The sequence below is a fragment of the Excalfactoria chinensis genome, chromosome 3 (assembly GCF_039878825.1).
Source record: "Excalfactoria chinensis isolate bCotChi1 chromosome 3, bCotChi1.hap2, whole genome shotgun sequence".
NCBI classification, from domain to species: Eukaryota; Metazoa; Chordata; class Aves; order Galliformes; family Phasianidae; genus Excalfactoria; species Excalfactoria chinensis.
In genome coordinates this window covers 100,760,136-100,774,391 of record NC_092827.1, presented here as the reverse complement: position 1 = coordinate 100,774,391, position 14,256 = coordinate 100,760,136, and the positions used below count along the sequence as shown (strand labels likewise).

At 65.6% G+C, this 14,256-nt stretch overlaps 3 protein-coding genes across 5 annotated transcripts in view; 1 reads left to right on the top strand and 2 right to left on the bottom strand.

Moving 5' to 3' along the window:
* LOC140249538 (phosphofurin acidic cluster sorting protein 1-like) overlaps positions 1-874 on the top strand; it is a 42,580-nt gene extending 41,706 nt beyond the window's left edge. For 2 of the 3 annotated variants that reach the window (XM_072331362.1, XM_072331365.1), the window contains exon 25: positions 56-874. In XM_072331362.1, the coding sequence (XP_072187463.1) occupies positions 56-171 (116 nt within the window). In that variant the 3' untranslated portion in view covers positions 172-874. The remainder of the gene's footprint in view (positions 1-55) is intronic. The other variant, XM_072331364.1, reaches the window with a different exon arrangement.
* A 104-nt stretch (positions 875-978) lies between these two features.
* On the bottom strand, positions 979-11,716 carry LOC140249537 (cullin-9-like). The gene is made up of 29 exons (XM_072331361.1): positions 10,191-11,716; positions 9,751-9,905; positions 9,033-9,521; positions 8,765-8,900; positions 8,239-8,429; positions 7,726-8,068; positions 7,405-7,597; positions 7,049-7,256; positions 6,790-6,968; positions 6,505-6,713; positions 6,191-6,425; positions 6,006-6,111; positions 5,702-5,929; positions 5,522-5,612; positions 5,267-5,438; positions 5,042-5,147; positions 4,824-4,919; positions 4,569-4,744; positions 4,192-4,325; positions 3,962-4,123; positions 3,774-3,883; positions 3,514-3,696; positions 3,186-3,334; positions 2,821-3,043; positions 2,564-2,729; positions 2,331-2,476; positions 2,095-2,212; positions 1,486-1,688; positions 979-1,405 (listed from the first exon to the last, which is right to left on the bottom strand). Exons 1-29 carry the CDS (start codon positions 11,230-11,232, stop codon positions 1,121-1,123), a joined length of 6,234 nt encoding a protein of 2,077 aa, XP_072187462.1. The 5' UTR covers positions 11,233-11,716; the 3' UTR covers positions 979-1,120.
* A 696-nt stretch (positions 11,717-12,412) lies between these two features.
* Positions 12,413-14,247, bottom strand: MRPL2 (mitochondrial ribosomal protein L2). The gene is made up of 6 exons (XM_072331374.1): positions 13,976-14,247; positions 13,775-13,898; positions 13,188-13,303; positions 13,000-13,110; positions 12,748-12,821; positions 12,413-12,670 (listed from the first exon to the last, which is right to left on the bottom strand). The coding sequence occupies exons 1-6, from the start codon at positions 14,217-14,219 to the stop codon at positions 12,458-12,460; spliced, it is 882 nt and encodes a 293-aa protein (XP_072187475.1). The 5' UTR covers positions 14,220-14,247; the 3' UTR covers positions 12,413-12,457.
* Between the last annotated feature and the right edge of the window lie 9 nt (positions 14,248-14,256).

Below are 14,256 nucleotides of genomic sequence, written 5' to 3'. Positions count from 1 at the left end.
AGGACACCCAGCCGCCCAGGGCAGGGCTGTGTCTCACTGCGCTGTCTCCTGTCAGTCTCCATAGATGGGGTGGAATGGAACGACGTGAAGTTTTTCCAGCTGGCAGCACAGTGGCCAACACACGTCAAGTACCTCCCCGTGGGCATCTTCGGCTACTCAAAGAGCGCGTGAGCTGCGGTGCAGACCTGAAACAGAGCTGTGGAGGGCTTATGGGAGGAGGCACAGAGATGGAGGTGCTCTCATCCCCCCCGTTCCATGGCCCTGAAGAGGGAACACCACACCCACATCACTCCCTGTGGGCCAAGATCCGTGAAGGTGAGGCCACTAAGACTGGGTCCGCACATCCTCCGCTACCAGCCAGGGCACCGCGCCGTCCGCCTCCCCTGCCCCCCGCCCCAGCAGCCTGGGACAAGGGCTGGCACCGGCCACGAGCCTGGCTGGGCCCTGGGCCACCTCTTCCCCAGCTCCGCAGGCGCCAGGGCCCCAGCTGGGCTGGGCCTGGGCAGTACCCCAGCGCCGGAGCCAGAGTGGAGCTGTGCAGGGTGGGGGCCAGTGCTGAGCAGGGCCTCCACACCCACCCTTCACCAGAGCAGGCCGCTGGGGCCTGGCCCTGCCCCATGGGGCTGAGCCTCAGCAGTTCCCCTGTCCCTGTGCAGCCCCGGTGCTGCTGCTACCCTCACGTCCGACGTCCTGGCCAGCCCTGCCACACAGTGCTGCCAGCTGGAGATACAGCATGGGGGCACCTGGATTTTTTTGTTGGTTTTTTTGTTTCTTTGTTTTTTGGGTTTTGTTTTTTTTTTTACAAGATTCTATTTTTTTTAAACTTATTGTACGGTTACTTTTCAGGATTCATTTTAATAAATTAATGCTGGTACCATTAAAGCAGGGCTTTGCAGCTCCCTCTGTGCCCAAGGGCAACAATGTAGGGACAGCCTGGCTCCTGCAGCCCCTCCAGCAGGCAGGGCCAGGGGCAACATCTCAATCCCAGGGTCAGCTGCAGCTCTGACACGTTAGTAGATGGCACCAAGTGCAACCAGGCTTGTTTATTCCCAGTACAGCCCCGAGTACTCAGGAAGTGCTGGGCTGGGCTCAGCTTGTGCCCTGCCAGCTCAGTCCTTCTCTACCGAAAGGTGGAGAATGTCTGTCTTCTTTCAGCAGAGGCTGCTGGCATTGCTGCTGTCTTGATCTCTACAGTCTGGAAAGCAACCTGGGCCTGGGGCTGGGATGGGGCTGGTGGGGACTCAGCAGAGACGTACTCCAGGACATGAGGCCTCTCATCCTGGCGCCGGAGGTAGCCCTGGTTCAGCAGGTGCAGGACACAGGACAGCACGTCCACACTGTGACAGCAGAAGCCCAGGAATTGCAGGCCCGGTCCCAGCTCACCCTTCTCACAGGCACTGATCACCTGCAACACCACACGAGCACATCACTCTTCGCTCAACACCCAGCAGACTCTCTCTGCCCCCAAACCCTCAGCCTCCATACCTTAAACACCAGGTTGTCGATGTGCAGCTGCTTTTCCGCCTTGAGGATGCGGGTGATGAGGCAGCACAGGACGTTCCTCTTCTTCTCCAAGGCGCTGCCCTCAGCCCTCTCTGCCCGCAGGTACCTCTGCTGAGGCAGCAGCCTCAGGTGGCGGCCAGAGGCCTGGGCCAGGGCCGCCCGGTTCAGCCGCAGGGCACCTGGAGCTGCACCCGGCCCACGGTCAGCCAGGCCCTGAGCTGGTCCCTGAAGGAGCCCCAGGAGGCCTGTGTGGCTGTAGGAGACAACCTGGGGCCTCCTGCTGCTGCCTCTTGTGGCTCTCACCCTGATCCCTGTCCCTCCACAAAGCCTCAAGCCCATCACACACACCCAACACCCTGCAAAGACCTCAAACCCAGCCAACCACAGACATTGGGCCCCCACACACCATTCCCAAACCCCACGGTCACTCTCTGCCTCCAGTTTCCTGCTCTAATCTCACGCCCAGACCCAGCTGTCAGCAGCCAGATGCACCAAGCCCGATTCCTTACATCCCAAGCTCCCATTTCCCCACCTGGCACCACAAGGAGCCAGCCCGGCACTGCCCCAGGGGTATCCCAGCCCCACACTCACCCCCCTGCGTGCAGCTCTGCACCAGGATGCCATCGCCGTGGGTCAGCGGGGCCAGGGCCTGCTGCACCAGCTCGGCAGGGAGCCCCGTCGCCTGCAGCAGGGCCTCCACCGCCACCTCCTGCAGAGGGACGGAGGGCAACGAGCGGGCAGGAACATCCCCACCCCGAGCAGCGCCGGAAGCCCCCCCAGAAGGCGGCGGCAGCCACGGCCCTCCCGCCCCACGGCCCGGCTCCTACCTCGGTGCTGTTGAAGCGCAGCAGGACGTACATCTGCAGCGTGGACACGTGGAGGACGCAGTCTCCAAAACGCAGCTCGGCGTGGCCCAGCCACGTCCACTGCAGCCGCCGGGGCCTCGCGCACACCCAGCCCGGCCGGCTCTGGCCTGACAGGGCAGCGTCAGCCTCGCGGGCGCTCCCGGTGCCCCCGCGCCGCCGGCCGAGAGCCCCGACCCCACCGCCGCCGCACTCACTGTGCCGCCAGAAGGCCGCGAACTCATCCAGCGGGGAGCTCAGCGCCGCCGGGAAGAACCTCCGGGGCTCCTCCACGTAGCACAGCGGGGACACGGGCCAGCAGCGCGGGGACAGCACCAGCACCTCCACCTCCGGCCTTTCTGCCGCAGGGCCCTCCCCTGGCGCCTGGACGCAGGGACGGAGGGCGGCTCGGGACGGGCCCAGGGCCCTGCTGCTAACGGGGCGGCCCTGACCCCCATCCCTCCCTGCTCCTCACCTCGGCCTCGGGGCTCTCCGTGCCCAGGCCCCGCTCCAGCAGCCGCCGGTCCCGCTCCTGCAGCCGGAAGAGGCGGAAGTGCCGCCGCAGCTCCTCTGACTCCACCAGGTCGCTCAGCATCTCCTGGGGGAAGCGGCGGGGGAAGCACAGCCCCATCTGCTCCACCACGGCCCCGTCCAGCCACGAGAGCCCCTGTGCCAGCAGCCGGTCCCCCAGGTACAGCCTGCCACAGCCGCGGGTCAGGGCCGACTCAGGCCCGTGGCCAACGGCCCCGCCACCGCCGGGACGGGCCCCCGCAGCACCACGGAGCCCCGGGCCCTCGCTGCCCTTCCCTCCCCAGGGCACGGCGGGGGCGGCGCGCTCACCGGTAGAAGTGCTCGAAGGTGTGGGCAAACTCCAGGCCGCCGAAGACGACGAAGGGCTCCAGGATCTGCTGCAGCTGCCCCGTGCTGCCCGCGGCCCCGTGCAGCTCCTGCACCTTCCTGTCCAGGTAGCGGGCAAAGCGCTCGCTCACCTGTGGAGGGACGGGACGGCTGTGTGGGCACGAGGTGGCCGCAGCAGAGACGGGGCACGGGCAGGAGGCACTCAGAAGGGGACACGCGTGACCCGGCCCAGGCAGGGAGCAAAGCAGGGCTGCGTTCCCGCTGCTGGGCACCGGCACCAGCAAGGGCCGCGCTGGGCCGCTGGACTCACGTGCAGGGCGGTCAGGAAGGAGAGCTGCAGCAGAGCCCCAGCAAAGCCCTGGCCCAGGGCTGCCACGAAGGCGGCCTGCTGCCCAAAGAGCTCCTCCGTGGCACCGCGCAGGCGCCGGTACAGCGCACAGTACTGCTCCACCACGTCCAGTGCCTGCCCCGACACCTCCAGGAACCGCTGCACCTGCGGGCACAGCAGAGAGTCGAGCCTGCAGTGGGACTGGTGTGGGCCCCGCTGGCACCGACCGCCCCGCACCCTACCTGCTGCTGCACCACGCCACGCCAGCACCGCACCATGTCCCACAGGCCTCCAGACTTCATTGCCACCGCCACCCGGGCTGGCGTCTCCTTCTTCCTGCCCTCCTTCCCACCTGCCAAGACACAGCTGAGGCTCAGCCCCACATGCTGCCCCTCACCTGGCCTTGTAGGGGCTGCCTTCCTGCACTCACCGGTTGCTCCCTCCTCCTCTGGCTCCGCACCACCCGGGTCCACGTGCACCAGGAGCTGGGTCAGGCGCCGCACACAGGAACCGAAGGCGTCGCTGCAGGGCGGCTCTATGCTCCCCAGGTACTCGCCCAGCAGCCAGGCCAGAGGGCTGATGCCGCTGGGGTCTGCCGGGATGCAGAGACTCAAGGGGAGCCTCGGGCACCGCAGGGAGGGCCCGGGATGACGGCGGTACCTGGGCTGGTGATGCTCTGCACCACGGGGGTCACCAGGGCCTCCCAGCACGTCCTGCCCAGGGCTCGGGCCGCCTCGTCATCAGGAAGGAAGCGGTCAGCGAAGTCTTGCTCGTGCTGCAATGCCCCATTCAGCCTGCAACAGTGAGTGGGCAGCACGGTATGGCAGCAAGCACCCACCAATGCACACGGAACCACCTCGCCAGTCAGGGGGCAATAGGGATCGCTCCCAGCCTTGCCTCTCACCAGGAAGGACACTGCTGCAGCCCCACTCCCCCCAAGACTCAGCCTCTGCCCCACTGTCCCTCTGGGGCTGACAGCACCACCCCTGCTGCCTCGGGACCCCAGGGATAGATGGCACAGCCCACATGCCACTCACTTGCCAAAGAGCTGCAGCAGCTGCCCGCGATCCTGGTGGATCTCCTGGCACCAGGCGTGCGCCCGAGCACTACAGGAGAGGAATGTGCGCCGGCACAGCTGCTCCTTGAAGATGGGCCAGAAGGTGGGCTTGGGCCCCAGCACCTCGATGCCACGCACGCGCGTGTCGATGCCACCCTGCAGGAAAGTGCAACCCTGAGCTCCATGTGCATCCCCGATGCCCGCTGCCATGCCCCAGGCTGGCCACAGCTCCCACCTGCTGGCACCGCTTCACCCGGATCTGGATGATGGGCCAGAAGCGCGTCATGTTCTCCAGCAGCACCACCCTGCTGGCTGAGGGCAGGACGGTCACCTGCAGGCAGATGGGAGCTCTCAGTGTGGGCAGTGAGAGCAGACCCCGGCACGTGCCCGGTCAGCCCTGATGCAGCCACAGCCAGCAATGCCCCACGGCCCAGCAGCACTGCTGCAACTCACTGCGTTCAGCTCCGTCCGGATGTCGGCGGGGCTGTCTCCCCCCAGCACCACCACGCGGGCTGGCATGTAGCTCGAGTCCTCGCTGGCCACCAACATGCTCAACTCCCTGCATGGCAAACACAGCGCTACCCTGCAGCCCCCACCCACATTCAGCAACCCCAGCACGGAGCCACAGGGACAGCGTGCATGGAGCCCCACAGCCATCTCCTTCCCGCACAGCCCTACCTGACCACCACCCCGCACTGCATGTGGATGGTGATGTAGTGCGAGCCGGTGCTGCCGTTCGACTCCCAGTAGGTCTTGGGGTTCCTGTCCGTCAGCTTGCTGGCGCGGTGCGGGTTGGAGGAGACCTGCACCTTCTCCCAGCACTTGTCCTCCTTCACCTCCACGCTGGGGCCTGCAGGGAGAGCACACACAGCCTCCAGCTGCTGCTGGGACACACAGCCCGGCACGGGGCCCGGCTCCCACTCCTGCACTCACCTCGGCACAGGTTGCGCAGAAAGATGTCAAAGAAGGGGATGCTGATGGGCCGCTGGCTGCGGCGGTGCTCCTCAATCTGCCCCAGCACCACCTGGGGATGGGGACGGGGCCACGCAGTCAGCGGGGGCCGCATCCTTCTCCCCAAGTCCCCGGGCAGGGCAGCCTGGACACCCAGCCCACCTGGATGCAGCCGGCCAAGATGCTGCCCGTCAGCTTCCTGTAGAGCGCGGCGTGCCTCTCGCAGTCGCTCACCAGCTCCAGCAGGGCCGGTGCCAGCGGCAGGGCCGGGCCGTGCTTGTCCAGGGCTTTGGCCACAGCCTCACGGGCGCCCGCACGGCACATCCCCACGGCGCAGTCTTTGCTGGCGGTAGCCAGGCGGTGCAAGAAGCCAACCACCTCCTGCACCACCTGCGGGGACACGGCCCTCAGCCGGTGGCACGCAGCACAGCCCTCCCTGCCCCCAGGAGCAGCGGGGCCCTCTCACCTCGCGGTCGCCGCTGTGGGCGCTCAGGAAGGACAGGCACGGCTCCACACACTCATGCCAGGGCAGCGCGTCCTCCCGATAACCGTCCAGGAACGCGCTCAGGATTCTGCACGACAGATGGAGCCTCTCAGCCTGGGCCATAAGGCAGCCATGCCCCGAGCCCCCACGCTCTGACCGAGCCCCACCTGAAGATCCGCAGCCCCACGGCCTTCTCTGCCCCTGGCAGCTTGAGGCTGCGCAGCAGCGGACGGAAGCACCGGTGCTCCTGCTGCTGCCGGGATGCCTCATTCGCAGGAATGGCAGCCATGCTGCAGAGCTGCCGTTCCAGGGCCGCCACCACGTCCTCGGGCAGCACGCCGTCCCACAAGCTGCCTGCAAGAGCCCCTGTCTCCCTCGCCTCCATCAGCAGGGCCTCGGCATCTGCGGGACACGCAGTGCAGGACAAGATCCTCAGCTCCTACCTGTGGGGCCGTGGCACGAAGGGCTACCCGCACAGTACCTGGGCCGCAGGGCAGCTGGTGCTCTGCCAGGTGGTTGATGACGCTGAGGGCCAGCATGGCGTTGGGGCAGCCGGAGTCCCGTCCGGCCTGCCAGCAGCTCTGCAGTAGCACAGGGAGATCACAGCCCACCAGCTGCTCCGCCAGGACCCGGTGCTCATCCACCAGCATCCTCACCACCAGCAGCCCGTTCTGCACTCCAGAGGAGCCCCTGTGGTTATGCAGCCATGTGGGCACCTTCCTCCCAGGTGCAGAGCTCCCCAGGACCCACACAGCTCCGTCCCTACCCTGGCACGGCCTGCATGGCACGGATGGCAGCGGGGATGGCACCCAGTAGGCCGGGTGAGCCCTCGCCGCAGGCAGAGCCGATGCTGGCAAAGATCTCCCGCATCATCTGTGCGTCGGCGTGGCTCAGCAGCGAAGCCTTCCGGCCGGCACCTCCGGCTCCCACCAGCACCTTCAGGGCCTGCGTGGCCCGCAGAGGCTCAGGGGATGGTGGGATCCAAAGCGGGCCCCGCCAACCCCCGAGCTCCCACGCGCACTCACCGCCAGGCCGGCCTGCTGCACCAGGGCAGAGGCCGCGTGCTGCCGCATGCAGGCCAGCACCGCCCACACACCGCCCTCAGTGCCGAAGGGCACACACCAGGCACACCTCTCCATCAGCAGGGCCACCAGCCGCAGTGCCAGCGCCGCCGGGTACAACTCGGCCTGCTCGGCGCCCAGCAGCTCCACCACCGCCTTCACCAGCTTCTCCCTGCAAGGCCGAGGACAGCTCAGGAACGGCACCCCAGAGCCGCCTTCACCTGCCCACGTGGCCCCGCCGCGCTCGGACTGCCCCATGTCAGCCCACGTGGGGCACAGAGACGCAAGAGCTGCCCCTCTCGCACCGCTCAGCCCCGCACCTGGTCCCCGGCCCACCCTGGGCCTTGCTGCCGTGCCGCTCCTGTTCTGGGGCCTCCTCCAGCACCTTCACCACGTGCCGCAGCCCGGCCACGCACAGCTCTGCCTCGCAGTCACCACGCAGGATCGCATCCGCCACGCGCTGCACCTCGGCCAGGCAGCCGCCCTCACTCATGTCCTCACAGCCGCCCCACGCTGCAGGAAGGAGGGAGGGAGGCCGGGACGTCGCCAGCAGCACCCGTAGCAGCTCCAGAGATGGGCCCGCAGCGCACCACTCCCCGGCCTCCTCCAGCACCCGCAGACTCCCTCCATCCGGCCCTCACCTTCGCTCTGCTCTGCCGCCTGCGGGAAGCGCAGCCCTTCCCTCTCCAGGAGCTCACAGAACAGCTGGGAATCCGACCTGAAGGCCGTGGCTGCGCAAAGCTCTTCCTTCGCCACCTCAGCTGGCACGGCTCTGTGCTCATGGCCTTCTGAGCACACCGTGGCACTGCCCCCGCCGCGCTGCTCGGCCCCGCTCCCCAGCAGGTACTTGGCGTAGACACGGCAGCTGCGCAGCTCGCTCTGTGCGCTGCCCTGAAGCCGCTTCTCCAGGGCCCGCAGCACCTTCTGGGCCGGCTCCACAGGGACCGGCAGCTGCAGCAGCGCGTCCTCAGCCAGCTCCGACAGCTGCGTGGATGGGGATACGTCAACCCACACGGACACACGATGCACCCCACAGCCCCGAGGCGGCCTGGGCCCAACCAGACAGAGGTGCTGCACCGGCACGGAGCCCCAGACCCTTCCCCAGCACCACCAGCCCCCTCCCTCGGGCTTCCCCATGCCTCTCTGGCCCGTACCTGCTCAGTGTGCTCCTGCCGGATGAGTCGGACCATCTCCTCCTGCTCCTGCACTTCCAGCTTCTTCACAAAGAACAGCAACTCCCACCACTCGGTGCGGCTCAGGGTGGCTGCAGCTCTGCTCGGCTGCTCCCCCACGTAAGGCAGCGAGTACAGCCCCCCCGGGGGCTTGGAGAAAAGCGTCTGTGCAGCTGCAGGACAGCAGAGAGAGGAAAGGTACCGTCAGCAAAGCCAGCTCCCCTCGGCAGAGCCATCCTCTGCTGCACAGCCCTCACTCCCACGGCAGGAGCTTGCGAGGACCTCCCTGACCCCATCCCAATGCGGGACAGGGAGATGACAGGAGGGAAGCAAGAGGCAGAGAGCGTGCTGGGAGCAGAGCCCAGGAGTGGGGCAGGTGGGGAATGCAGTCTTCTCTGAAGCCTCTCAGGGCCAAAAATGAGCACCTGTAGCTGGCCGTTGTGCCAAACTGTTACCTCAGGGCACAGACCTGGGAAGAAGTTACGTGCCCACCTGGGCTGATGCTCACCTGCTGTCAGCTTGTGGCTGTATCTCAGGGTGGACACCTTCTCTCGGCCCTCATGCTCCTCCTGACCAGAAGAGCCAATGATCTCCACCATGTGCCAGTGAACCCAATATGTGCAGCCTGAGGCATGCCAGTACACCTGCGGAGGAGAGTCATAAGCAACACATGACTGAGGAAAAGCACAGCAAGCCCCACTGCTCCCACACAAGGCTCCGTATTTTCCACATCACACAATGTCCCTCAACAGCCCCATCCTCCCAGCAGCAGATACCTGCACAGGCGGCGTGTCATCATTACTCTGGCGAAATTCACCCTCATCACCTGCGCTGACCTGTTCGTAATCCTCCAGCATACGCACCCGCATGCCGGGCACCAGGTTTGCCTGCACATACTCCACATAGCTGCTGCGGCTTGGGAAGGCCGAGCGTGTCTTGAAGGTGGTGGGCTCAGCTGGTGGAGGAGCAGGAGCTGCTGGAGCAGAGCTGGAGGATGTGGGCTGGTGCTGGAAGATGGAGCGGGTGGTGCGAGGCTCCATCTCCTGCTGGGCCGGCGGCTCCGGCTTGTGGCTGTGGTCCCAGCCCATGACGCGCACCAGCTCCAAGATGAGGTTTGCCATAGCCATGCTGAACTCAAACTCCTGCTTTACACGGCTGCTCTCCTGCCGCTCCTCGCTCTGCTCCTCGCCGCCGCTCAGCTTGTCCAGGAGAGAAGTGACGCACAGGTAGCGCTTCACCAGGGCAAACAGCTGCTTCCCAGGGATCTGCAACAGGCAGGGCTGTCAGACTGCAGCTGGACAAGCACCTCACGCCCTCACCAGCCCATCCACGGCTCTGCAATGGCTGCGTACCAGCAGGCGGCAACGCAGCCCGCCTCAGCCCACCCTGCCCACATGCAGGCTCTCCTCCTGCTCCCTCACTGCACCTCGGCCTTGAGCCAGGTCCAGACCCTGTGCCAGCCCTCGCAATACCAGGTCCTGCTCAGCTGCCTACCTGGGGAAGATGAATGCCCTCAAAGGACACGCAGTGCTCTTCAGAGGATATTGTCTCAGCAAACAGTTCCAGCAAGGTGTAACGGCTGTCAAAGTCCATGTGCTGCTCAATGCCGTCCTGCTGGCTCAGGGCTAGCAGGACATAAGCCCAGCTCCCTGTAACAATGACAGAAAGCATTTAGGCTCCCTGGAGACAACTCTCATACCACCCTGCACCCATCAACCTGACTGCAGCAGGAAAGGACCAGATGTGCTGCTCTGGGTAACGCATCGGGCACCTCCGAGCCGCAGCAGCTCCTCTATGGCAAGAGCATCAGGCAGGATCAGCCTCAGATCAGCGGGGCCCGAGGAGAGGCTCCACGACAACGACAGCAGAGAGCCAACGGCCCCGCCAGGCCCCGCTCCTACCAAAGGCCCGGCGCCCTCAGCAGCGGCCCCCACCTGCGTCGTGCAGAGCCAGAGCCCTCAGCATCTCTCCGGCGCCGCGGCAGATGGGCTTCTCCTCGTGGCACAGCATCTCCATCAGCAGCTCCAGGGCTCCCGTCTCCTTGAAGGCGCCCGCCAGCGCGCCGATGCCGGCGTACGCGCTCAGCACGCGGACGGTGTTGAGGACGGAGGCCGCGGGGGTCCCGCCGCCGGCCAGCTGCCGCCCGGCTCGCCGCACCAGGCTCCCGACGTCGGCCTTCATCTCCAGCAGCGAGGCCTCGTCCGGCGGCGCGGGCGGCGGGCCGGGCGCCCTCTCCTCCTTCGCCCGCTCCCCCCCGCCCAGCAGCGCCGGGCAGCCGGCGCGGACCTCCTCCGCCGACAGCCACATGGCCACGCTCTCCGAGCGGAGCCCCGCGGAGGAGCCGCCGCCGCCGCCGCCTCCCGCCGCCCGCTCCTCCGCGCCGACCACGCGCCACCGCACCAGGTACTCCGGGGCGCCGCCGGGGCCGCGCCGCTGCCGCAGCAGCTCCTGCGGGTAGGCCTGCAGCTGCGGGCCCAGCTGCACCAGCAGCCCGCCCTCGTGCCTCTCGTTCACCATCATGACGGACGGCGCCGCCGGGGGTCGCGGGGAGCTGCGCTGCGTGTCCTCCCGCCCGCCAGGGGGCGCCGTTCGGCGCGATCCCCCCGCCGCCACCGGATGGCCGTTGCCACCGTCCCACACCAGGCCCGGCTCGGCGCCGCTTCCGGGTGGGCGGGCGGGGCCGTGCGCGGCGGGCGGTGCGGACGGGAGCCGAGAGGGGCCCAGAGTCCTCGGAGTCGCCCCGTGGGCTCGGCTGCCGCGCCGGTCCTGTTCTGTGACGGGCAGCAGAGTCGGGGCTGCTGGTCCTGGCCTGGCAGTGGGACCCGGGCTGTGCTTTGGAGCAGCTTCCAAACAAACCGTCCTGCTAAAAGGATTCGGCACGGACAGGTCCCGCCTGACCAACCTAGAGGCCTGCTGTGGTGCTGTAACTGCGGCTGTGGACGACAGAAGAGCCGCTGACATCATGCGGCTGGACATCAGCAAGGCCACTGACACGGTCCTCCATTACACCCTTCTCTCCAGTCTGGAACGATAACAATGCCGTGGATGAGGAACTGGATGTCAGTGGCTCAGTGTCCAGATGGAGATCAGTGCCAATTGGGTCCCTCAGGGCTCACTGTCTGTGACCGGTACTCTTTAATATCAGTGACAATTGGCTGTGGGATCGAGTGACCCCTCAGCAGTTTGTAGATGGCACTGAGCTGTGTGGTGCAGTCAGCATGGCTCGGGGATAGGATGCCATCACAGAGACCTGGGCAGGCTGAGCGGAGGGACCGGGAGAACCTCATGAGGTTCAACAAAGCCAAGTGCAAGGGCTTGTACCTGGGTTGTGGCAGCCCTGACGGTCAGTTGTCATGGTTTTGTACCGTTAACCCATGACATCAATAGAAGATATAAGGGATATAATGATGAAGCACAGCACTGCTGAAAGTCCTGGGTGTACTGGTGGATGGCAGCTGGACATGGGCCTGCACTGTGCCCTCACAGCCCAGAGCCAACCACATCCTGGGCTGCATCCAAAGCCGTGCGGGCAGCAGGGTGAGGGAGGGGATCTGCCCTCTGCTCTGTGCTGTGAGACCTCACCTGGAGCACTGCGTCCGGATGGGGAGTGCTCAGTGCAGGAGAGACATGGAGCTGTTGGAGCCTGACCAGAGGAGGGACACAGAAATGAACACCACCCTGTGAGGACAGGCTGAGAGCTGGGCTGTGCAGCCTGGAGAAGGGAAGGCTCCGGGAGACCTGAGAGCAGCTTTTTGGTAGCTGACTAAGGGCTATAAGAAAGAAGGGGAGAGTCTTTAGCTGTGTCTGTGTGATAGGACAAGAGGAATATGGTTTCAAACTACAAAAAGCTTTGTTTTATAGGGGTGGTGAGGCACTGGCCCAGGTTGCCCAGAGATGTGGTGGGAAATATCCTTGGAAATATACAAGATTGGGCTGGATGGGGCTCTGAGCACCTGATTGAGCTGTAGGTTGCAGGGGAGTTGGACTAGACGGCCTTTAAACATCCCTTCCAACTCAAAAGATGTGATGATTCTAAGTATCCAGGCAGGAGAGTGTATTTGTGAAGCCCCAAGCCCAGCAAGGCTCCTGCCTGCCCCAGGATCTAGCTACAGCAGTCTGCAGCCCAGCACCCATTCCCGCTCAGGAAAGGCAGCGGTAACACTACAGCGCTGGTGTGCAGAACACTTTATTGGCCCTGGCCTCACTGCTGTGTCGTGATACGGGGCAAGTTGACATAGCTCTTCATGGGAGGCAGTGGCTTGATCTTGCGGCCGGCCCAGCCGCCCTTGCGATGCCATAAGCCCGTATGTGGGCGCTTGCCCAGCCAGCGGTTGCGGCCAGCCTTTCCGATCACACGCTTGTTGTGGTCGACGTTGGACACGCGGCCCACTGTGGCCACGCAGGTCTCCAGCACCTGGGGGATGGAAAAGAGCTGTGAGCCTCCCCGCTGGCACCCAGGCTGTCAGGACGGGGATGGCACGGCTTCCCCACCTGCATGTGTCTCTTGGAGGGCAGCTGCACGATGGCCGTACCATTCACCTTCCTCAGCAGCACTCCACAGGTCCCTGCAGTGGGTGAGAGGAGGCAGCTGTGCTGAGCAGTGGGACAAAGCCCTAAAGCCACTGCCACCTCTTTCTGAGGAAGGAGCCTCAGGGTGTCATCAGGAAGGACTGCTGCACCCGTCCGGAGGGCTGTGTTGCACCCAAACGTAGGGAGAAGACAGCAACCCCCTGTGTGACGCACCGGCAGCCCGGATGTACTGTGCTCCCTTCCCAGGGTGGCTCTCCAAGTTGCAGATGAGCGTGCCCACAGGCAGGGCCCCCAGTGGGTAGGCGTCCCCTTCATTGGCCAACACTGCAAGGCAAAGCTGTGAGCCGGAGCGAGGTAACCAACGAGCTGCATTCAGGGCTGGCTTGGGGCTGGAGACACACCTGCCATCCTTCCGATGTGTGAGGAGTTCTTGATCAGGTCCCCGGGCTGCATGTTCTCCGTGGCGATGATCCAGCGCTTCTGATTGCCACCAGCTACCAGGGCAATGTCAGCTGACCTGTGCATGGAATCATAGCCTCATTAAGGCTGGAAAAAAACCACTAAGGTCACAAAGTCTATCTGTCAGCCCGTAACCACAGAATCACTCATTCCAGAAAAGACCACTGGGATCATCCAGTCCGACCCCAGCCCACCCCACCGTGCCCACGTCCCTCAGTGCCACATCCCCACGGCTCTGGGACACCTCCATGGACGGTGACCCCACCACTCCTGTGCAGCTGTGCCACTGCCTCACTGCTCTTTGGGAGAAGGAATTGTTCCTAACAGCCAACCTGAACCTCCCCTGGCACAACACGAGGCCATCCCCTCTCGTCCCATGGCTGTTCCCTGGGAGCAGAGGCCGACCCCACCTCACACAGCCTCCTTTCCTCTCGTTGCAGAGAGCCATGAGGTTCTCCCCGAGCCTCCTCTCCTGCACACTGCACAGCCCCGCTCCCCGCAGACGAAGCGCTCCCGGCCCCACACTCGCCTGCAAGGGTCGTATCGTACGGCGATGACCTTCTCGGTGCTGTCGTTGTACCGCAGCCGCTGGAAGTCGATCATGCGGTACCGCCGTTTGTGTCCCCCGCCGATGCCCCGCACTCGGATGCGCCCTGCGGACCGGCAGAGCGGCTCCAGCCGTGCCCCCTCGCCCGTCCCTCCCGCCCGACCCCGGGCCTCACCCCCCCACCTGTGTGATCGCGGCCGCCCGTCTTCTTCATGCCCACGGGCCGCACCGTGTACTTAACGCGGCACTTCCACGCGGGGTCCGTGGTGCAGCGCGGCGTGGAGCCGCACAGCCCGCGCCAGGCGGCCGCCAGGGCCCCGCCGGCAGGAAAAGGCGGCGGCGGCGGCAGCGGGGTCCGGGCGGCGGCCGCGCGGGGGGCCGACACCGCGAGCTTGCCGAAGGCTCGGCACAGCGCCGCCGCCGCCATCTTGCGCGCCCCGCACTGCGCATGCGGCAGGGGGCGC

Bases quoted from the DNA above. Each gene is read 5' to 3' on its own strand.
- LOC140249537 (XM_072331361.1), bottom strand. From the start codon at position 11,232: ATGTCCAGCCGCATGATGTCAGCGGCTCTTCTGTCGTCCACAGCCGCA. The intron at 6,112-6,190 runs GTGGGGCTCGGT...TCTGTCGTGCAG, and splicing joins GTGGGGCTGCGGATCTTCAG to AATCCTGAGCGCGTTCCTGG. The intron at 4,920-5,041 runs GTGAGTTGCAGC...ATCTGCCTGCAG, and splicing joins TCCGGACGGAGCTGAACGCA to GTGACCGTCCTGCCCTCAGC.
- MRPL2 (XM_072331374.1), bottom strand. From the start codon at position 14,219: ATGGCGGCGGCGGCGCTGTGCCGAGCCTTCGGCAAGCTCGCGGTGTCG. The intron at 13,899-13,975 runs GTGGGGGGGTGA...GCCGGTCCGCAG, and splicing joins GGGCGGCCGCGATCACACAG to GGCGCATCCGAGTGCGGGGC. The intron at 13,304-13,774 runs GCGAGTGTGGGG...TTCCATGCACAG, and splicing joins GTACGATACGACCCTTGCAG to GTCAGCTGACATTGCCCTGG.